The 24,569-nt window shown below is 36.5% G+C and overlaps 1 protein-coding gene across 1 annotated transcript; it reads left to right on the plus strand.

Moving 5' to 3' along the window:
• Positions 1 to 625: 625 nt before the first annotated feature.
• On the plus strand, positions 626 to 23,463 carry irf6 (interferon regulatory factor 6). Its single transcript, XM_056447785.1, has 8 exons — positions 626 to 884; positions 2,027 to 2,208; positions 5,299 to 5,494; positions 6,123 to 6,206; positions 8,448 to 8,726; positions 9,839 to 10,231; positions 12,954 to 13,072; positions 20,669 to 23,463. Exons 2-8 carry the CDS (start codon positions 2,035 to 2,037, stop codon positions 20,897 to 20,899), a joined length of 1,476 nt encoding a protein of 491 aa, XP_056303760.1. The 5' UTR covers positions 626 to 884; positions 2,027 to 2,034; the 3' UTR covers positions 20,900 to 23,463.
• The last annotated feature ends 1,106 nt before the right edge of the window (positions 23,464 to 24,569 follow it).

A 24,569-nucleotide genomic window follows, 5' to 3' on the forward strand; every position in this document is an offset into this window, starting at 1 on the left:
ATACAAATACAAATTTTTCCATTTTATTGTAGTTTTACTTTAGTAATTTTAGCATTCATTTCAGCTAGTGTCAATTTCTAACTTTTGTTTTTAAAGTTTTCATGCTATATATATATATATATATATATATATATATATATATATATATATATATATATATATATATATATAAGTTATTTTAATGTGTATAATTTAAAAGTTTTTTTATTAAGTTTATTTATAATTATTGTATTTTGTTTAATTACACTTTTCAATATATATATATATATATATATATATATATATATATATATATATATATATATTTTTTTTTTTTTTTTTTAACAGTTTTGTCTTTAGTTAACACTGCTGTCTACTAAAACAAGAATAAAATAATTAACTTATACCTTCTAACAATGAAATAAAAAACATTTTTTACATTTTTGTTTATAAACGGTTAGTTTGTTTCATTAAAAAGATAGTTTAATTAAGCCTGCAGTCATTATAATTAACTTGCGTAAAGGAACATGAATGTGTGGCATGACCTCATTAAACTGAATAAAATTGGTAAAAAAAAAAAAAATACTGAACTTGAAGCCCACGAGTGCGCGCGCCCGTGCTTGTTTGTGTGCGCGTGATTCAGAGAAATGCCCGTGACGTCACCGCTGTACCTGAGTTTCGGCGGAGGGTGAAACTCTCGAGCAGAGATTCAGACACACATGAAACTCAGTTCACACAGTTTCACACGGACACACGGATATTCTGCGAGTCTTTTACCTCACCTGTGCTCGAAACACACCGACATTAAACACGTTAATCATAAGAAAACCGTTCGTTTTGGCGGCAAAGGCCTCAGGATTGCTGTTTTTTCCTGCTTTGACGCAAGCGCTTCCTGAAACACTCAGGTGAGACTCATTAATATTAATATCGCGTTTATAGTTGATGTTTACAGTCTTTTACACGCATTCCAGCAATATAAATCGCTGTAATGTGAATTTCAGCGTTTTAATCGACGACAAGGATATTTTCTTGCTTGGGAATCAAATATCAAAGTCAGCGGCTCTTTATTTACAGTATTATTTGGCTTTTCTTGTCAAATTATGCATTGGATTAATGTTTTTGACAATATATGAGCTTTTTCTGTCTTGTATGTTCAGTCAAGTTGTTTATAATCAATTGAAACTTAAGATATGTTCAATAAAGTTGCAGTTTCAGCTGATATTGTTAACATATTTTAATTAATTAATGCAATATTTGCACATTTAAAATGTTAAAGCGGTTGTAGTCTCAGTTTGTTTATTTTGTTATAATAATATATAACGTTTATGATAAAAAGCAATAATCGTTATTCAGACAAGCCATGGTAAGTTTACTTTAGATGAGCAAAATCAATATATATTTTTAGACTCGGTTTAATTCTATTTTTAATGCTCTACTGAAGGTCATTATGATTATTAACAGATGTTGCATGAAATATGCATGAAAGAATGTATTGTTAATTTGTCAAGTTGTTTTTAATAAAATGAAAACGTAACATTTGTTAAAAAAAATAAATAAAAACCAAAATAAACATTTGACATTTTTTAAGTCACTTTAATATAATTAAAAACAATATTAAAAGTAATCTATTATCATAAAAAATAAGTAATTTATTATGTAACTATTTTAACTGTCAATCTTTTCTAAAATATTGCTAGTTTTGATAGGTCTCAGGGATTAGCTTTAGATTAGTTTTATCTTCTATTCTTATTTCTATTATTATTAAATATTTATACGTTTCTGTTAAACCTTTTGTGGGTTTTTTTTGGATTATTTATATCCTCTATAGAATGTTGTCATGTTTTGTAATTTGTATTTTAATATAAACTATTAAAATTGTTATAATAATTAAAATTCTTTCCAAAAGGACTAAATGTATTTATCCACTTTTATTAATTGCTTTATTTAATTAGATTTTTTAGGCAAATTTGAGTTATGTTAAAATTGTAAAATTCATGGCAAATATAAAAACAAAATTCTAAAGTCATGATGAGGTGTGTGTGTACAGTCGGTGTGATGTCGTCTCATCCGCGCCGTGTGCGTCTGAAGCCCTGGCTGGTCTCTCAGGTGGACAATGCCACATTTCCTGGGCTGACCTGGCTGGACAGAGACGCCAAACGCTTCCAGATCCCCTGGAAACATGCAACACGACACACACCGCAGCAGGAGGAGGAGAACACCATCTTTAAGGTCTGAGAGATTTTAATATTGTTTTTACCTGGTGTGTGTGTGCTCAGTATATTTGTCTGAGAGAAAGAAAGTGTGAATGGGTTTATCTGTTTATATATTTGTGTGTGTATGTTTAACTGTTTTTAATCTGGGTTTTATATTTATATATATATATATATGCATGTATGCATGTGTTTTTATCTGTGTGTTTTATATTAATTTGTGTGTGTGTATTTATAATCATGTATTTGTGTGTGTGTTTTTGGGGTGTTCTTCATATGTGAATTACTCACTTAGCTGGATTTAGTTATTGATGATTTGACAGGACAGTTTCTTTCTTCAAAACTTCAACAGTTGGTGTCACAGCAACAGGTCTGGTAGCTCTAACCTGCCCGCGAGTAGCAGATTATTTCATTTAAATGGGATTAGGTCGTGTCATTTCAAGCAAAGGTGATGCTGAAAGTACAATGTAGTATGAACCAACTATATATATATATATATATATCTCAGTGTTTCCTCTAGGATTTTTTCCAGCTGTGGCGGCAGGCCTTTTTTTACACCGATCTACTAACTACCTGTTGCGTTATTTCAATGACAAGTGTTGTGAGCGCAGTATTACGAGTCGAGATCGCATTCATGTAATAGCCTACAGCATGCGAATCTCTTTACTTGTGCGCCGATTTCCTCTGCTCATGCACAAAACTTCTTGCGCGCCCTCAAATACACGCTGCTCAAGCGCAGATCTTCTTGTGTGCTCTCAAATAAACGCTGCTGATGTGTGGTTTAGTGCGTTTATATAACGAGTATGTCTCCAACATATATTAGATTTGCTAGGAATATTTATGAATGTCTCCAATAGACCTACAGAGCGGCATTAATGCATCCTGAAGTAAAGTGAAACGGCTATACGTCGTGTTTGCTGGCCTCTTGCACCTGTCAGTCAGTCAGTCAGTCAGCACGTAACCTTAAAGGGTTAAACAAATGACGCACAGCACTACTAAGGTCGGTTACAGAAAAGTTCACGATGTTATAATTCGCTTACCCTTTAATACGTTTTGGTGCGATTATCACCCGCTATTAAAAAATACACTGTTTTGAATGAGAAGCTGTAATGTGGCCGTGGCAAGATGAATTTTGGCGTTGCACCCCGCCATGGAAGAATGAATGTAGCGGAAACCATGTATATATGTATGTGTGTGTATATATGTATGTATGTGTATGTATGTATGTATGTATGTGTGTATATATAGATATATATATGCCAATTAAGATACCAATATGGACTTTTTTTATACAAATGTATACTTTGAAAAGGTACTAACCAGCTTTATACAATTTCTATATGATGACATGGCCAGCATTCTCAAATTTTTTAAGGAATAATAATTTATAGGAGTCTTGCACATTGTGACAGCTAATATGCCGGTGATTTGATGTTTCGCAAAAAATTCAGAAATCTTTTCAACATCAGAATGATTTTTTTGATGCAGCCAGTTAATTTAAACAGCCAGTTAAGCCTTATGCCACATGATTAAGAAACCTGAACACTATCCTAAAGCAAATCTGCTCTAAAAGTAAAACTAAATAAAGTGATAAATACTCTTGACACATGAAAGTGTAAAGCCTGCAGCCACGACCTCACACTCTTTAAAATTCACTGTAAATGAGGCTTCAGCCAAACAGGTGAACACTAAACAGATAAATCACAACATCATCAAGATATGCCTTGCAGTTTATAACACCGGATAATACTTTCTGCATCAACCTTTAAATGGCTGCTGGACATTTCGCATCCCAAAGACCATAACAGTATATTGCAGAAAGTTATCCGGTGTTACAAACGCAGAAATATCTAAAGCACGCTGCGTCAGTGGCATTTGCCAGTAGCCCTTTAATAAATCAAGATAATCGAATATCAATCAGATGATGTCATTGTGCCGCTGAGCTGTCTGTCAGCCAATCGCTGCATTGCTGATCATGATTTGGAGGATGAGAGATCCGTCCTTCACAACACGTGCAGATCTCTGATCAGTTCATGACAAGTGTGAGTGCTGCGAATCGGGCCCAGGTGTGGTTCAGTTTACTGACCCTGGCCCAGTTGAAAGAGGTGTGCCAAAATGTGGTCTGGTTGAGCGTTGGCGCAGTACGCTTGTTGCGTGAATGAAAAGAGCTCCTGAGCCAGAAACTGAAGACAAGACGTGACTTTTAAGGGACTGTTTGATATGGATTTATTAATCATTCTCACTGTTTAATGAACGCAAACTGTCGTGGTTTATTAAAAACAAACTCCTTACTGTACAACAGCTGCACCTTCAGCAAACCTCCTAATACCTGCAGCACGAGGACTTGTCATTTATGAGCGTCAAAATTGCTGGATCTGTTCAGCAGAATATTTGACTGCGTGTCACTGAATTCTGAATGACTAAAAATAAAACAAAACCATATAACTAAAGCAATCTCTATTGTACAGAGCACTTCTCTTTTGTTAAACTGAACTCAAACTGATGCATGCTCAGGTTCGGAAGGCAAAAATGCTGTGTGAGTACGGGGAGAGGGAAGGGGGGACAATTGCGTTCAGTACAGTTCAAGACAACCCTGCCTAGTGTGAGTACATCCTTAATCTGTTGTTCGTGATCTGTCTGAAGAATCAAATTAGCCAGAGATCAGTTATCAAGATTAAACCCGGCAGCTAGCTCTCTGCAACTTACATGGTTGGCCACTGAAGCTAAGCCGGGCTGAGCCTAGTTACCTGGATGGGAGACCACATAAGAAAACTAGGTTGCTGTCGGAAGTGGTGTTAGTGAGGCCAGCAGGAGGCGCTGGCCTCACTAACTGTGGTCTGTGTGGGTCCTAATGCCCCAGTATAGTGAAGGGGACTCTATACTGCTCAGTGAGCACCGTCTTTCAGATGAGACGTTAAACCGAGCTCAACATTGGCTTCATCACTCTGTCTCCTCTCCACCAATCATCTTAGATCATTTAAATGATGTACGAAGATCAGACCCCTGTTTTCTTGTTTGTGTGTTTATATCTGTGTGTGTTTGTGTTCCGTTGTTTTCATCTGTGAAGTGTGTGTTTTTAATCAGTGTGTTTATATCTTTGTGTTGTCAGGCTTGGGCAGTGGAGACGGGTAAGTATCAGGAAGGAGTGGATGAACCGGATCCAGCTAAATGGAAAGCGCAGCTCAGATGTGCTTTAAACAAGAGTCGTGAGTTCAACCTCATCTACGACGGCACTAAAGAGGTTCCTATGAACCCGCTGAAGATCTATGATGTGTGTGACATCCCACAGACACCCAGCAACCCCGGTAACACACACAACAGACAAACAGAAAGTCTTAGTGTGTGTATCTGCATTTCACTTAAATACATTTTACAATTTCATACTTCAGATCTGAATATTAATAATTAATAAATGCTAAATTATCCATCAAGAAGTTTTTAAGTAATTAAATGTGCAGAATGAGATCACATTACTGGAGTGCAGATATTAAATTAAATTTAAAATGATTTTGTTTTCATTGAGATGCATTATGTCAGGGGTGGGCAAACTCGGTCCTGGAGGGCCGGTGTCCTGCACAGTTTAGCTCTAACTCTAATCAAACACGCCTGCTTATAGATTAGTGATCTTGGAGACACTGATTAGCATGTTCAGGTGTGTTTGATTAGTGTTGGAGCTAAACTATGCAGGACACCGGCCCTCCAGGACCGAGTTTGCCTGCCTCTGCATTATATGCATATTTTTTATTGCCTTTTATTTTGTATATGTAGTTATATAATTTTTTGTATTTATAATTAACTTTTTTAAGTGTATTTCTGTAGTTTTATGTATTTGTGTTTGTCTATGTACATTGTAAGTATATAAATAACAGAATATTTTCTTGGCAGCTAGCTGAGATATATTTTTAATTATTCATTTTTAATGCTCTGCATCAGGTTCAGTTCCCACATATGAGACGGATGGAGACGAAGACGACATCCCGGACACTCCTGAACCACCTCCTCCATATGCATCACACGGTATGAGAGAATAATGGCGTCGAGGCTCTGAAATACTGAAATCAAAGAAAAAAGTAAATTTTGAAGCTCATTTCAGGAGTTTAAAACATTTGCTTCAGCTACTAAACATTGTCAGACTCTCATTGGTCCATCATGATGATGCAAGAGGTGGCTGTGGCTCTGAGGCTGTGCCTTCTTTGAAACGTTTAGTATATTTTCATTATGCTTTTATATATTGATAAATTGGTCTTAAAATGACGATAATATTGTATTTTTTGTGGTTGTCTGTGATAATATATCGCACAACAAAAGTTATTCATTTTTATAGACCACAGGTGTCAAACTCCTGGATGGCCGCAGCTCTGCACAGTTTAGTTCCAACCCTATTTGAACTCAGCTGATCAATCATTGAAACCTACAGGTAAGTGTAAGCAGGGTTGGAGCTAAACTGTGCAGGGCTGCAGCCCTCCAGGTACTTAGTTTGACGCTTCTGTAATAGCTAGAGAATTATAATTAAAAATCTGGGCCAAAACGAATAATTCTGGATGCACTTGGCCAGAAAAAACAAAATGCTTAGTAATAAATAATTATTATTTTATTTAATAATATAAAGTCAACGACGTGCTCTGCTGCTCTAGTGCTTTGGGCGTTGCAACAACAAACCACCATTGTGTAGTGCGAGCCACTGAAATAAATGGGTTTTATAGCATAGCGCTTTCTGCGTCTGGTGTGAAAGCTTCTTTACTCTGTGCAACACCTCATATTGTTGGCTATTTTTTTAAACCATAAACCTAAAATGCCATTTTTTTTGCTGACATTTTTCAGGAGATGAAAATTCATGCATCGCTATTATTGTTGTATCACATTAAATATTACAAACCACAAGAAACACAATAACAAGAGTGAAACCAGCGCACAGTGTAGCCTTTTTTGCAGCTCGTATTTTTTGCCCAGAAACAAAAAATGCAATTTTTAGACAATATTTTTGTCAGCCGAAAATAAAGCACGCAATTAAAGCTGTGTGAATAATGGCCTGGAATGCAATTTTCTGCTTGCACTTTTTTTTTGGCAAATGATAAAAAATGTTTGTGTGTAAGTGCACATCTACTGGTGTTTCTCTAAACCACTGCAGGTCAGATTTTAAACCACAAAATGACTGTTTATTAATTTAGAAAATGATCATTATTTTTTTATAATTATCTTTTATTTCAGTTTTTTTCAGCAACTCTTTCAGTTGTTTTAATTTTTTTGTGAATTTTTTAAATTTTATTTTAGTTAATAAAAATGTTTGACCAGTAGTTTTAGTTTCAGTTTTGGTTTACTAATTCCCTGTACATTATTTTCTAATAATTCAATGGCCCACAGTACATTATTCTGCTTGTACCTGTTTTTGTTTTTTAGATTAGATTCAACTTTATTGTCATTACACATGTACACATACAAGGCAACGAAATGCAGTTTAGGTCTAACAAAACCTTTTTTCTTGGCAAATGAAGAAAGTGTGCAAATGAATTATTATTTTTGCTAATTATTTTATTTTATTTCAAACTCTTTAGTTTTAGTTTTTCATTTATTGTGAATTTTTGTAATTTTATTTTAGTTAATAAAAATGTTTGACCAGTAGTTTTGGTTTCAGTTTTGGTTTAATAAATACCCCGTACATTATTTTCTAATAATTTAATGGCCCACGGTGCATTATTCTGCTTGTACCTGTTTTTGTTTTTCTTGGCAAATGAAGAAAGTGTGTTTGTGTGTAAAAGCACATTTATAGATGTTTCTCTAAACCACCATGTCAGATTTTAGAACAGAATGAGTACTTAAGTCTGAAAATGATTATTATTTTTGCTAATTATTTTATTTTAAACTCTTAGTTTTAGTTTTTCATTTATTGTGAATTTTGTTTCTTGCTTTATTTCAGGTGAGGAAAATATTTGACCAATGGTTTTAGTTTCAGTTTTGGTTTGCTAAATAAGTACCCTGTGCATTATTTTCTAATAATTCAATGGCCCGGAGTGCATTATTCTGCTTATACCTTTTTTTCCTTTGGCAAATAATGAAGATGTATATGTGTGTAAAAGTGTATCCACAGATACACTAATACTTATTCATTCATATAGTGACTTCATTAGTTTGGTTTTTGATTTGTGAATTTATTTTATCTATTTCACTTCATTTTATTTAATGAGAATATTTTTTGACCAGTAGTTTAGTTAGTTATGTTAGTTTTAGTTTCAGTTCGCTTAATAGCCTGTGTGTGTTTAGGCATGAGTGCGTCTCCTCTGGCTGCGGTTTGGACTCCTCCAGGCTCTGTGTCTCCTCTTCAGCCGTCCAGCTGTGCTCCTCCTCCTGCTCTTCCTCCTCCTCCTGCTCTTCCTCCTCCTGCTGCTGCTCCTCCGGCCACCGCCGCTCCTCCTGCTAATGTTTGGCCCAAGAAGGAGCCAGAGGACGTGGAGATGCAGCCGCCGCCCATGGAGATACAGACGCCCACCGCTCTCGACAACATGTTCATCACGCCGGAGACCTGGATCAGCTCTCTGCCCAGTACGGCATATATATACACACACACACACACACACACACACACACATCTGTAGTCCACTACAACACTCAAAATCCAGGTGTTCTTCAGAAAGGCAAAACCTGATTTAGCATGTTCTATACTAGTTGCTAGTCATGGTTATGTAGCTTAAATGACTACTTAAGCTACATACCTGTAACTAGCAACTAGCCAAGGACATGCTAGCAAAGTTAAATCATGCAGCCAACATGGTAAAACATGCTACTTACATGTTACAACAAGTTAGAAATATGGAAAACATGCTAACATGTTTTAAAAACAAGTGAATTCATGCTACCAATGTGCTAATTAGTGTTCGTAACATGCTAATTCATGAAAACATGTTAACAATATACAAATACAAAAAAAAACTATGTTAGCAAAATGCTAATTCACGGTAACCTAATCTTTATGTTTAAAACTGCCAAATTATGCTAAATAGTGTGTAAACAATGTTAAAGGTTTTTGTTAATGCTAACAATGTGGTAATTCGCTGTAGCACAGTGTGATTATGCTAGCAACATGTTTGTTTATTTTAAATGAATGTAAACATAAGATAAACCTTAGGAGAGTTAATAACAATATTGGAAACATGTTAGCAACATACTAATTCACACTAACAACTTAAACAGTAGCAAGATAACTCACGCTAACATAGTATTAAAGCATTTTAGCTCTGGTGAACCATGCTAGAAATGTGTTAACATGTTAATTTGTGCTATAAACATGTTAAACTAACAGCATGCAAAACATGCTAGTTTATGCAATCACAACCTAAAAACATGCTAGCAAACATGTTACCTTTACCCTGAAACATGCCAATTCATGCTATAAATGTAAAAACTAACATCATCCTAAACATGTTAGCAAAACATGCTAATTGATTTAATCATAACATCAAAACAGGCTAGCTAACATCTTGGAAAAGTTTTGACAACTTGCTAGTTAATGTTAACACTGTTCGTTTATGTTAGCAAAACATGTTAGGCATGTGCTGAAGTATGTCAGATATGTGCTAAACGTGTCTAATCATTTCATTTGTGTGTTTTTGAATGTGTGTGTGTCTTCCTCTTTGTGTGTGTGTGTGTGTCTGCAGTGACTGATCTGGAGGTGCAGTTCTACTACCGTGGTAAAGAGGTGTGTCCCCCAGTGATTGTCAGTAACCCACAGGGCTGTCGTCTGTTTTACGGGGACCTGGGCCCCATAGTGAACCAGGAGGAGCTGTTCGGCCCCGTGAGCCTTGAGCAGGTGCGCTTCCCGCCCACAGAGCACATCGCTAACGATAAGCAGCGCATGTTCACGAGCCGGCTGCTGGACGTGATGGACCGCGGGCTCATCCTGGAGGTCAGCGGACATGACATCTACGCCGTGCGCCTCTGCCAGTGTAAGGTGTACTGGTCCGGTCCCTGCGCCCCCAACCCAAACGCTCCCAACCTGATCGAGCGCCAGCAAAAGGTCAAGCTCTTCTGCCTCGAGTCCTTCCTCAGCGGTGAGAGACACGCATTATTCAGCAGTGTATTCAGATATGAGGAGGCAGGAATATAGTGGAGCTTATGGATTTGGGGAAACGTGTTCAGTTGCTCAAACCTTCGCTTTTACTTTTACGAGTCTGGTGTGATTTTTCACCAACGTCACTGTAGAGCTAGTGTTTGAATGATTCTCTAGCGTAATGTCTAAAGTGATGACAAAACAGGTGATGTTGCTCACATTTTAAGATTATAAGGCTGAACAGCATGAAATGCCATCAGTCTACAGTCTATTACAGTCTACAGTATTTCTCTGTTGCAATCGGGAGATCACAATAATTAACCCAGAAATAAGCAGCGCAATCACTACCAGATTACTGTTGTGTTTGCGATAAGGAAAAGCGCTGAACACGTGAGCATTTCTTCTTTCTATCTGCCAACACAACACACATTCCTACTATACAAGTCCCATGTCACACTTAATACACTACAATTATATGATATAAATACAGCACTACAACATACAAAAGAGAGAGATCGACTTAGTCATTTACCTGTTTAATAATGATTTGATCAGCTGTAGTTTAAAAGTACGCTGGATTTTTCTTCGTCTAAGAGCTTATGCGGTCTGTCACCATCTTGTGTATGGACATTGTCAACCGTCTGTAGTATTACAGACTGATGGCCACTGACACGCTGTCTCAGAAATAATAAATATTTAAAATAGGCACTATCCTTATAAATAAACTGCAGGTAAAGTTGCAATCTAAACAACTACATTCTCAACTAAAAAAGCCTTAAGAGTACATTATGTTGTCCAACAGCAGCAATTGTCAAACTGTAGAGTGTCCTCTGCTTGTTGCTGTATGTGGGTGGAGTAAAACAAGGGTGAAGAGGCTGGAGTGCTGTTACGCATCAACCAATCAGATTCAAAAACCAGACAAAACTGTTCTATTTATTTATTTATATATATATATATATATATATATATATATATATTAGTGCTGTCAAAATTAGTGTGTTAGTGCATGCGATTAATTAGAAATATTTAACGCATTAAAAAAAATTAACACAGTTGCAGTTTTTTTTTTCTGTTGTGGCCGACGTGTTCAACATGCAAATAAATATGGATAAGACCAAGGAAGCACTTTTTGAAGGCAAGTTTCAGTATAAAACAATTAATGTTGCATCACCAGGCTCTCCAGCGTTTCCTCCAGAGTTTCATGCAATTTCGGCCATTTCATTCTTAACTTTTGACTTCTGTTTTAATGGAATTTGATACCGCATGGCGAATGGAAAGAAAAACCTCCGCATTTCGTGACTCGGTGGTCCTTTAAGGTAATCAAAAATCGCTGTTTACATGGTAAACTCTTAAGAGTATTATCTTAATCGTATTAAAATCGGAGTATTGGTGTCCATGTAAATGTACTTAGAAAGTGCCAGATGAAGTCGCGAGCTGTCTAAGACAGTCCATTCCTCTGCCTTTCAGCATGCGCACTCCATTGTTTCATTAAGTTTGACGTGTTTCCCCCTTAAACTCAATTTTGTAAAGAGTCTGCTTCGCGTTGTTGTGTCATAATCCTTGTGAAATACAGCCATACTTTAGAATGCTTAGTTTAAGCTAATTTGATGAACGCGATCATGCATGTTCAATCTGAAGAGAGTCGCTCTGGCTGCCCTGTCCTGCGCGCGTTGTGTGTGTGTCTGTGTGTGCGTGCGCGCGTTCCTTAGCAACAAACCTGCCTAAACGTTGTTGTCCGTAGCCACTAAATCAAAAAGTTCGGAATTGCCGTGAGATTGCGTTGCACTCTCAGCTCACATCATTCAAAAGAAAAGGTCCACATTGTCCCCCGAATAATGTCAACAGACTGCACTGTTTTAGCAACTGGCTGAATGTAAAGGAGGACTAAGCAAAATTGTTTCTACTCTACAATTAATGTTCTCAACTCACAGCAATACAACTTTACAATGAGCGCAATTGTTTGTATTCAGTTCTTTATTGTTATTATAATTTTTTCTATTTTCCAGATCTGCAACGCCTGTATTTTGGCATTTTTTTGCAGTCCGCTTAGAATCTAACATGGAAATAATTTTTTTCTTTATTGGCATTGATTGTTTTGAAACTCAAGTGGCATTAACATGCCTGTGTTTTAATTTCTGTAATAAATATGGCTGTCAAGACAGGATCTTGATGGTTTATTGTGGGTGTGTTGTTTACATGAAGAAATCTGTGTTACAAGTTAAACCAAAATTCTAATAAACAATTATATTTAGAATTTAAATAGATTTTGTCTTGCGTTTACATTAATTTTACATTTGAATAGCCAAAATTACAAGTTTCAGTCTTTTAAATGTGATTAATTGTGATTAATTAAAAAAAAGTGTGATTAGTTCATTTTTTTTAATCGATTGACAGCACTAATATATATAGATATGTATATGTGTATATATATAATTTTTTTTTTTAATTACTACAAATAATGTGAATGTTTATGAAAAAAAGAATTTTTAATAATGTAATTTTGTTAGAAATAAGACAGTTTTTATAATTTTCTTTAACTGAAGTTATAAATTCAAATAAATTTTAGTTTTTCATTTATTCCAATGCGTTTAATAATTGTAAATTTTAGATGAGAAGTGCTTAATTTCACTCATTTCATTAATTAGTGTGTGTGTGGTTGTTTTTATTCTGTTGTTGTGTGTGTTTATTCTGATATGTGCTGTTGTGTGTATGTGTGTGTGCAGGGGTGATCACTCATCAGCGTGGTCAGTCTTCTGAAACTCCTCTGTATGATATTCACTTGTGTTTCGGAGAGGAGTGGCCCGACGGTCGACCCAGAGAGCGCAAACTCATCATGGTGCAGGTCAGACCACACAAACACAATGCATTATGGGTCGCTGAGACTAAAATCACCTACAACTCAAGTAGATACTACTTTTGAATCTGAAATTAATTTATTGTTATTAATTTATTATAGCTTTAGATCTATAGCTTCTTTAAGAATAGGGTCAATTAAGGCTGCATGATTTGGGAAATTTTTATATTGCAAATTAAATGAATAATTATAAATAAGTAATAATAAAAAATCTACATCAGTATCCCATAAACTGCATTAACAACACTAACAAAACATAACTGACCACAGTCAAATATATATATTTATATATATGAAGAGTTCTGTTGCATAACGAGATATATCCATTTTGAGAAATGTTGGTTATTTGACATTATTGTTTAAGACATCAACAGTCAAGTCTTTGTACATTGAACTATTACTTGAGCTCAGTGAAGGCCAGGAACAAAATATTCTTCAAATCCGGGATGTTTTTATTTAATTTTAAGTCCATAAATAGTTCATAAATAAGTCAAAAACCATGCCAAAATGCAGCATATTTATCTTAATATTGTCAAACATCTTAAATTGGTTAAAAAACAATACATCATAAATATATGGAATAATGTATACAAAGATTGATTAATAATAATAATAATAATAATAATAATAATAATAATATTCTGAGTTAGTTTTGTACAGAATGTACACAACATTTTTTTTTTTTTATTTTTTGGCAAAACGCTATATCCCCCTTCGGCTATATTCTACTACTGTAATACCATTAACCAGTAAAGACGTCAAGTTTCGCTTTAAGATTTAAAGGGTTAGCATTGCACCAGACCTCCTTTAGTGGTTTCGTTTAAAGTGTAGAAGCTATATTTTATGCACATCTGCATCACTTTGGTTTTTATTCTACTGTACAAAAGTTATTAACACTTAAATACACAGTATTTTGGATACCCGAGCTGGGTGTTGAACATTGGGTCATTTTCATATTTTTCATATGGTTCATATATGACACATGTACAAGTTCTAGCTCAAATGAAAGCTCTTGCCGGTGCTCATACGGTTCTAGCGTTCTTTTTACTGAATTATATTCTCATATCAAACAGTTGTCGAATGAATCGCCGTGTTTCCATGCTGCAGAAGTGAAAACAGTACATTAATGATCAATAAGCAGCCCCTGAGAGCACAGACAGCTGTCATCTCTTACCTTATGCTGTGTGCTTCACAGCCATTTCTCCTCTGTTTTTGAGGTGCATAAGTAATCCTTTCATATGTCTGACGTGGTCCAAACACAGTGAATTATGTTTGATCAAACTAAAGAATAGTCAAATATGAAGACAATGATTGATCCCTGTGGCTTGTGCAGCGCCTCTCATCAGTTGGAATACAATAACTTTAGCATAGATTATGGTAGAGACATTTTTCTTTTTTCCTATGATTACAGACATGTGCAGGAACCACCAACATTAATTACAGCAAGCTGGACCACACAGAACCTAAAGGGTCCACTTTCAAATTAGAGTTTATAAAAAAATTACAAAAAGCAATTCTTTTATTAGGTGTTTATTATAACACAGAGAACATATACAGGTATTGTAAACACTTTCAATAGTGCTTTATGAAAATTGAAAGGGTTTTCTTTAAAACAATACCATTTTTTTGCATTTGCTCCTCTGTATGTGGATTTGGGAAGCTTTTAAATTTGCGTAGGCAAAATCCAGGCGGAAATCCCAAAATAGCACTAGAGTTTAATTAGTTAAGAGAAGCTAGTGAATCAATGTTTTGTGTGATAAGTAAGATTAAGTTAGTTAGATAAATGACTTGTAGCTTGTTACAGAAAGAGTGGAGGGCGGCTTCTTCACACCGCTGCTGAAAACCAAACCTGTATGATCAGAGTGGGCGGAGCCGCGGTGTCACAAGTCTCTGTTGCACCGAGTCCGCAACACAAGCTCACCTCGCCCTGTCATGTTTAATGAATTATTTCAGTGGAATAATAATAATAATGGCTTATTTTTTGGTTGTTGTGAAAAAGCTAAACTTCAAAACTTTCTCCAAAACAACCTGTGCCCTCTCTGATAATAAATCAACAAACACAAGAATTAACGTGAGGTTTTAGGCTATAAATAATAGATGCAACATAATAAATAAATAAATCTTCAGATAGGCTACTCGGCTACATGTAAGAAATGATTTAAAAAATAAACTTACAAAGGACACTTAGAAATGAAGCCCTGCAGACTGGTATCTTGTGTTGGGGAGGAGCGCAGGAAAAAAGGCAGTATTTCACTGTAACCTCCCTGGCCTCCTTAACATCAGCGGAGACTCGTTCCCTGCTGCATTTGTGTATTGTTGACAGACGCAGGAGTATTTTATCCTGGTCCACTTCTGTAGCGTTTTTGTGTAGTTGAAGGCTGTATCTTCATCTCACAGTTTGTCGGCATGACACAGACCAGCATTTCTCGCACGATGATTAATCTTCGGATGTTTCCCTGTCCTGAGTGCCTTGCCCGTTTGGTCTTCTCCCTTTGATGATTTTCTTTAGATGCCTTCCTCTTTCTCCTAACAGCAGCTGGAATGACCGGCTCCAATCCATCATCGAAATCCGTGACGTTAGCTTGATTCTCTGACTGACAGACAGCTGTTGATCAGTGACGTAGCTTACATGACCGACATCTCGCCTACAGTGTAAACAATTAAGTAAACACACACACACGCATCATGCGGATAGCATTCGGTCTCATTCGCACACTGTGCGCTCAAAGTAATCTTAATGTGAGCGCTTTAATGGTCAACTAGGTGTCAATGCGGTGTTTAGTGATTATTCTTATTAACCCTCATTTGTGTAATAAACAAACGAGTTGAGAATCAAAAGACATGTGAAAGTGAAACCATTAAAGTGACAGCGCCCAATATTCCTCCAGCCGCCTGTTTTTGTTATTATTAATCAAACAACAAAAGGAGAAAATCCCTTTGACTGAAGGACTTCAGTTGCTGAAGTGTTTTTCTTACAGTGAAGATGCTTAAAGCACAGTTTCTTTCATGTTTTTATTCTATTGTATTTATTTGTCTTATTTACAGGGAGGAAAATAACTGTATATATACAGCTAAAGACAGAATTATTAGCCCTCCTGAATTATTAGCGACTCTTTTCCCCCAATTTCTTTTTAATGGAAAGATTTTCTTCAACACGTTTCTAAACATAATAGATTTAATAACTCATTTCTAATATATGATTTCTTATATCTTTGCTATGATGACAGCACATATTTTATATATTCAAAATACAAGCATTTAAGATTAAAGTGCGATTCAAAGGCTTAATTAGGGTAATTAGGCAAGTCATTGTATAACAGTAGTTTCTTCTGCAGACAATCAAATATATATTGCTTAAGGGGGCTAATAATATTAACCCTAAATAGGTTTCAAAATATTTAAACCTGCTTTTATTCTAGCCGAAATAAAACAAATAAGACTTTCTCCAGAAGAAAAAATATTAGAAGAAATACTGTGAAAAATTCCTGAATCTGTTCAACATCATTTGGGAAATATTAAAAATAAATTCACACCAGGGCGAATAATTTTGACTTCAACTGATAATCGTCATTACAATTATAACCAAAATAACCGTGATTATGATTTTTCCCATAATCGAGCAGCCCTACGTTATATCACACTTTGTAAAGAAGCTGGTCTGGCGGATATATCACGTTTTGTGAAAATGTACATTTTGTACTGAGCCTAAAGTGTACTTTCTTAAATGTTATTGATGGCAGCAGTTCACACATAGATTAAGGCAGTGTTTCCCAACCCTGTTCCTCAACAGTACACATTTTCAACCTCTCCCTAATCAAACACACCTGAATCAGCTCATCAGAAGATTAGAAGAGACTCCCCTATCTGACCCATTAACTTCAGGTGTTGGAGACATTCAAAATATGTACTGTTGGTGTGCCTCCAGGAACAGGGTTGGGAAACACTGGATTAAGGTACATCTGAACAGTGATTTCCAATAATAAAATCCAACCAAACTCTTCATATGTTCTTTACACACTGTGGAAAAAGTTCAGTGTTTATGACGTATGCGGCTGTGTGACTGAGCGCCGCTGCTAACAGACTGGAGCAGATAACTAAATCTAGAGCTAATTCCTGTTTTTAGCCAGTTGATCTATGCATCTCAAATTGAAGTATATTGTTGTTTTCTATATGATAGCCCTAATATGATATAAAGATTTTTTTTAGCTTATTTTATTAGAGAATACAACAGTGCATGGAGAACAATATAGTGTTACCGTTTTCTTGCATGTTAGAATAAATACATGTACAGAACAAAAAGCATCCTTAAGACATATAAAAGAGAGAACATATTCCACAAAACAACAACAATAATAATTAATAAATACATTAAAAAAAGATAGAAGTGAAGAAAAAAGTGGCTTTGTTCTCCGATACTTCACTCAGTTCAGTATGGCTTGTTATTGAGGAATTAGATGCATGACAGGAGACCATCTCTTTAGGATAATTGTGTTTTGAAGTTGTAATGCATACATGATTTGTTCCATTTGATACAGTTCCCACACTTTATATATCCAAGCATTATATGATGGAGGTTCAGAATTTTGCATCTGCATGTGATGCACTTCAAAGCTGCAGCAAGTAAGATTTGTACTAAGTAAATCAGGGCATACACCTAGCAGAGCAACTGTGGGATCTATAGAAAATTCATTATGGAGGATTTCCTTAAGGGCAGTAAATACTTCTTTCCAATAGTTACTTAATTTAGGACGTGACCACAGAATATGAGTGTGGTTTATAATAATCTGTCCACAATTTCTCCAGCAGTTGTTAGAGCAGGAAGGGTTCCATTTTGAAATTATATGTGGAGATCGGAAATATCTAGTTGTAACCTTCCATTTAACTTCTCTCCTGATATTAGAACTGGTCACAAAATGCACTTCACTGCAAACGTCCTCCCAAGTTTCCAGAGAAATTGTTCTCTTAATTTCTGTCTCCCATTTCTCCTTCATCTTTAAGGTGTTATTTGTATTAGATAAGAAGATGTAAAGATTTGTGTTTGTTTTGTTAGCTGCACAGAAATTGAAAAACGGTTCTCTGAAAGTATGTTGTTATTTATTCAACCCTCCTGTCGTGGTGATATCCTGCCCCTTACTTTAGTGTTCCTGGTCAAAATTGACCGGTCTGTTTTAACTGCTCTTATTCAATTCAATTCACCTTTATTTGTGTAGCGCTTATACAATGTAGATTGTGTCAGAGCAGCTTCACATAAAAGGTCACAGTAAATAGGAACAGTGTAGTTCAGTTTGTAGTGTTTAAGTTCAGTTCAGTTGAGCTCAGTTCAGTGTGGTTTAATAATCACTTCTGAGAGTCCAAATACTGAAGAGCAAATCCAACGATGCGCAGCTCTACAGATCCTGAACCATGCAAGCCAGTGGCGACAGCGGAGAGGGAAAAAAAACTTCACTAAAGGTGGAAGTGAAGAAAAAAAACCTTGAGAGAAACCAGGCTCAGTTGGACACGATCATTTTAATTTCTCCGCTGGCCAAACGTCTTGTGCAGAGCTGCAGTCTCAGTGGCGGAGGCTGGAAGCTGGCCTCAGCGAAGACTCGTCTGTCTCTGGAGCGTCTCATGTTCTCCACTCCTCCATGACCACCACAGTAGCTGCTCAGGATACGGCCTGGTCCAGGATTATGGAAACCTTGGGATCATCTCTTATATTAGCACAGAAATCATTTTTCTCCACCAAATTCTTATTCAACATTCTTTAGCTGTGAACAATGTCTCAAAGTAGTGTTTAGCATGTATTTACAGAATTAGACATAAAATAACTGCAGTGAAAATAAAAATAGGTGCTGAAAATATATTACAAAATGAACAATAGATGACAGAAATCCAAATACTTTGTTTCATTACTAATAGACAGCTCACTACAACAACTATCACAGGGTCTGAAATTGACATTTTAATCCATCTGAATGATTTATCACCCAGCAAAACACAAACAAAATGCTTTCCTTTCCTGTGTTCTGAGTGAGTGAACTTTCAGTCCTTCAAGTGTACTGATATAGGGAATAGTGACTGAGGGTATATACGGTGAGCATGGACACAGAACTAGCACTAGTTATACTTTGGTCATTTTTGAGCGAGATAATAACAGTCTAATATAATACAATAATTGTTGCTAAGCTAAAAGTGCTAAAAAGAAAAAAAGGAAGAAAGAAAGAACAAGAGAGAAAGAACGAGAAAGAAAGAACAAGAGAGAAAGAAAGAAAGAACAAGAGAGAAAGAAAGAGAAAAAGAGAAAGAAAGAAAGAAAGAACAAGAGAGAAAGAACAAGAGAGAAAGAAAGAAAGAAAGAACGAGAGAAAGAAAGAAAGAAAGAAAGAACAAGAGAGAAAGAAAGAACAAGAGAGAAAGAACGAGAAAGAAAGAACAAGAGAGAAAGAAAGAACAAGAGAGAAAGAACGAGAAAGAAAGAACAAGAGAGAAAGAAAGAACAAGAGAGAAAGAACGAGAAAGAAAGAACAAGAGAGAAAGAAAGAGAAAAAGAGAGAATTAAAGAAAGAGAGAAAGAAAGAAAGAACAAGAGAGAAAGAGAAAAAGAGAGAATGAAAGAAAGAAAGAAAGAAAGAACAAGAGAGAAAGAATGAAAGAAAGAGAAAAAGAAGAAAAGAAAGAAAAAAGAAAAAAAGAGAAAGGAAGGAGGAAAGAGAAAGAACAAGAGAGAAAGAAAGAGAGAAAGAGAAAAAGAGAGAAAGAAAGAGAAAAAGAGAAAAAGAAGGAAAGAAAAAAAGAGAAAAAGAAGAAAAAGAGAAAAAGGAAAGAAAGACAAAAAGAAGGAAAGAAAGAAAAAGAAGAAAAGAAAGAGAAAAATGAAAGAAAGAGAAAAAGAAAAGGAAAGAGAAAAAGAAATTAAGAAAGAGAGAAAGAAAGAGGAAAAGAAAAAAATAATTGTGCTAAAAAGAAAAAAAGAGAAAAAGGAAAGAGACAAAGAAAGAAAGAGAAAAAGAAGGAAGGAGAAAAAGAAGGAAAGAAAAATGAAAGAAAAAAGAGAGAAAGAAAGAGAAAAATGAAAGAGATAGACACACACACAGATGGATTGACATAAGACACCTGTAGTCTGTGTGAAGATACGATCCAGTTTTATCAGGAAGTTGATTCCCGTTGGAGGGTCCGACACTTTCATGGTACTTCATAACTTATCTGTTAAGTGGCTCATCCATATGGATTTGCAGGATCTCATTCATACAGTTTTGTACAATTTGCTCATCTCCAATCACGATTGGGTTTAGGGGTGGGGTCGGGTGCCACGCCTCTTTTTAAAATCGTACAATTTTGTACGACTGAACTCAAGAATTAGCCACTAAACTGACCAAACGTAAAATAGTTCTGTTTCCTTGATCAGGCTGGAGGATCAGCACAAGCGCGTAAAAGAGATGTGTACCTGCTAAAGACATTGTTCAGTCTGACGTGAGTGAGTGAGTAAGTGAGTGAGTGAGTGAGTGAGTGAGTGATGGTAGTGTGTGTGGGGATGTTTTCTGTCTGATGACTGAATATAGTCTGGATACCCATTCATTCATGTGTGTGCGTGTGTGTGTTCAGGTGGTTCCAGTTGTGGCTCGTATGATCAGCGAGATGTTCTCCGGCGACTGCACGCGCTCCTTCGACAGCGGCAGTGTGCGTCTGCAGATCTCCATCCCGGATATTAAAGACAACATCGTGACGCACCTGAAGCAGCTCTACCGGCTCCTGCAGACGCACCAGGGGCCCGAGAACTGGCCACTGCCACCGGGGGCCGCCCTGCAGCTCTCATCTGCCCTGCACACGCAGTAACGCTCAACACACACACGCTTTTATACACGCTTCTGGGTCTCTGTGTGTGTTTCTCTGCATGCGTGCGTGCGTGCGTATGTTTGTGTGTGTGTGTGTTTGTATATGCAATTGTGTTTGTGTGTTTGAGTGTGTGTGTGTTGGTTTTGTCTGTATGTTTCGTTTGTTTGTGTGTGGTTTTTGTGTGTGTATGTATGCTTGAGTGTGTGTATGTGTTGGTTTTTGTCTGTTTATGTGTGTGTGTGTGTGTGTGTTTGAGTGTGTGTGTTGGTTTTTGTTTGTGTATGTTTGTTTGTGTGTGTTTTGTGTGTGTGTTTGTGTGTCGACTTGAGCGTTGGTTTGTGTCTTTGTATGTGTATGTATGCTTGAGTGTGTGTGTATGTGTTGGTTTTTGTCTTTTTGTGTGTGTGTGTGTGTGTTTGTGTGTGTGTGTTTTGTATATGCAATTGTGTGTGTGTGTTTTGTTTGTGTGTTTGAGTGTTTGTTGGTTTTGTCTTTGTTTCGTTTGTTTGTGTGTTTTGTGTAAGTGTATGTATGCTTGAGTGTGTGTGTTGGTTTTTGTCTGTTTATGTGTGTGTTTTGTGTGTGTGTGTTTTGTGTGTGTGTGTGTGTGTATGTTTGAGTGTGTGTGTTGGTTTTTGTCTGTGTGTGTTTTGTGTGTATGTTTGTTTGTGTGTGTGTCAGCTTGAGTGTTGGTTTGTGTGTGTGTGTGTGTTTGTATGCTTGAGTGTGTGTCTATGTGTTGGTTTTTGTCTGTTTATGTGTGTGTTTTGTGTGTGTGTATATTTGTGTGTATGTTTGTGTGTGTATGTCGGCTTGAGCATTGGTTTGTGTGTGCGTGTGTTTGTTTGTGTGTGTATGAATGTGTGAGTGTGTGTGTGTATGTGTTGGTTTTTGTCTGTTTATGTGTGTGTGTTTGTGTGTGTGTTTTGTGTGTATGTTTGTTTTTGTGTGTGTGTCGGCTTGAGCATTGGTTTGTTTGTGTGTGTATGTATGCTTGAGTGTGTGTGTATGTGTTGATTTTTGTCTGTTTGTGTGTGTGTTTGTGTGTATGTTTGTGTGTGTGTGTGTCAGCTTAAGCGTTGGTTTGTGTGTTTGTGTGTGTATGTATGCTTGAGTGTGTATGTGTGTTGGTTTTTGTCTGTTTATGTGTGTGTTTTGTGTGTATGTTTGTGTGTGTTTTGTGTGTATGTTTGTTTTTTGTGTGTGTGTCGGCTTGAGTGTTGGTTTGTTTGTGTGTGTATGTATGCTTGAGTGTGTGTGTATGTGTTGATTTTTGTCTGTTTATGTGTGTGTTTTGTGTGTGTGTCAGCTTGAGCGTTGGTTTGTGTGTTTGTGTGTGTATGTATGCTTGAGTGTGTATGTGTGTTGGTTTTTGTCTGTTTATGTGTGTGTTTTGTGTGTAAGTTTTTGTGTGTGTGTTTTGTGTGTATGTTTGTTTGTGTGTGTGCTTGTCAGCTTGAGCGATGGTTTGTGTGAGTATGTATGTTTGAGTGTGTGTGTGTGTGTTTGTTTGTGTTTTGTAAATGCATTGTGCGTGTTGTGTAGATGTGTGTGTCTGATTGTGTGTGCCTGGGTTCATGTGAGTGTAGGTTTGTGTATGCTTGCGTGTGTGTGTTTTGTGTATGCATTGGTGTGTATGTGTGTGTGTGTGTGTTTTTATTTTGTGTATGCATTCGTTTGTGTGTAAACATGTCAGTTTGAGTTGTGTGTGTGTGTGTGTGTGTTACTTTTATACACGCTTTAGTGTTTTTACTGCAGACGTATGTTACGCCATTATTATCATGCGCCACTTCTGTTTATTCTCCTGCTTCCGCTGTGAGGATCACGCCGTTCGTTTGTGTTTGTCTTTATTTTATAGCGTGTTCCTGTGTTTGATGTGTTAGACTGTAGATTTGTCCTGTATTGTATGGATTCATCAATTTAAATCATAATAAAAAAAGAAAAACAAAAGGGAAGTGTGTGTTTGTTTTTGCGGAGCTTTATTTTATAAAGCGGGTTTTAAATAAAGGTAGGGAACACGTTACAGAAGAATATACAGGGTGTCCGCGGGGTCTTAATGTATTAAAGGTTGATTAAATCAATGATCAGAAAATAAAGGCCCTTAAAAGGTGGTTCCAGTAGGTCTTCAGCAGTATTAGTGATGATTGGGATGCAGATCAACACATGATTCATGGAAAAAATCTACTTTCTGACACTTCCACATGATCAACTAGAAGTCCAGTTATTTTTGTTGCTCTTAGCAAAGTCTTGTCTGGGATCAAGACAAGACTTTAGTCAGGTAGTGTGTGTTTATTTGAGTGTTGATTTGTGTCTTGTGTTTCTATTGCAGACAGTGTTGTGCCATTATTATTTGTTTGATGTATATATTATTTTCTTTATTCTCCATTTCCACCTGGGGATACTTTTCCCGAGGCCCTCAGACTATGCAGAGTCACTGATTCGATCCAAGACCAACGACGAGATGATCCCAAGGTTTCCATAATCCTGGACCAGGCCGTATCCTGAGCAGCTACTGTGATGGTCATGGAGGAGTGGAGAACATGAGACGCTCCAGAGACAGACGAATCTTCGCTGAGGCCAGCTTCCAGCCTCCGCCACTGAGACTGCAGCTCTGCACAAGACGTTTGGCCAGCGGAGAAATTAAAATGATCGTGCCCAACTGAGCCTGGTTTCTCTCAAGGTTTTTTTTCTTCGCTTTCGCCTTTAGTGAAGTTTTTTTTTTCCCTCTCCGCTGTCGCCACTGGCTTGCATGGTTCAGGATCTGTAGAGCTGCGCATCGTTGGATTTGCTCTTCAGTGTTTGGACTCTCAGTAGTGATTATTAAACCACACTGAACTGAGCTCAACTGAACTGAACTTAAACACTACAAACTGAACTACACTGTTCCTATTTACTGTGACCTTTTATGTGAAGCTGCTTTGACACAATCTACATTGTAGAAGCGCTATACTAATAAAGGGGAATTGAATTGAATTGAATGTGCTAGGTTATAGATGGATTTATAAAAAGAAATAAATAAACAACATGAAAGTGTTTTTTTGTTTATTTGTGGTCCTATTTTCTTTTGAACTACTGTCTGGTGTGTGTAGTGTGTAGTGTTTAATGTGTAAGCATATGATGATCATCTGATATTATTTAGTAGTTAATATATACTCGGATGTTGACTCAGCTCTGCTCAAACTCTCTGTTTAACGTTTGACTTCTTCAGCTCAATTATTAAAGGCTTGATGTTCAAACTCAGAAGGTTCCTGGATCCTCCAGATGTGACGGTGTTCAGTATAGTTTGACTATCAGCAGATTCCTGTCAGGTTTAAGACGCTCTTAAATACAGTCCATTTCTGATGCTGATGATGACGTTAGAATAGCGAGGTATAACTCCAAATGTAAACAGATTTTGAAGAAAATATCCTGCAATTCTGGCTTTGTTTTGATCAGTTTTCTACAATTGCATTTCTGTCGTCTTCCAATTCTAATGTTTAAACAATGCTTCGTCTTTCTCACTTTATTTTTCTTTTATTAAAGTTTTATCTTGAAATTAATTCTGAATGCTAATCATATCTTCTAGCATTTCTGAGTTTACATCTCGCCTATATCTCTCGGTTAGTCACGAGCTGAATCAGCTTCTAGTTTGTTAGTGTGAGGTGTTTAATAGTGTATTATAGTTTGTGTG

Source organism: Danio aesculapii, chromosome 22, assembly GCF_903798145.1.
Source record: "Danio aesculapii chromosome 22, fDanAes4.1, whole genome shotgun sequence".
NCBI classification, from domain to species: domain Eukaryota; kingdom Metazoa; phylum Chordata; class Actinopteri; order Cypriniformes; family Danionidae; genus Danio; species Danio aesculapii.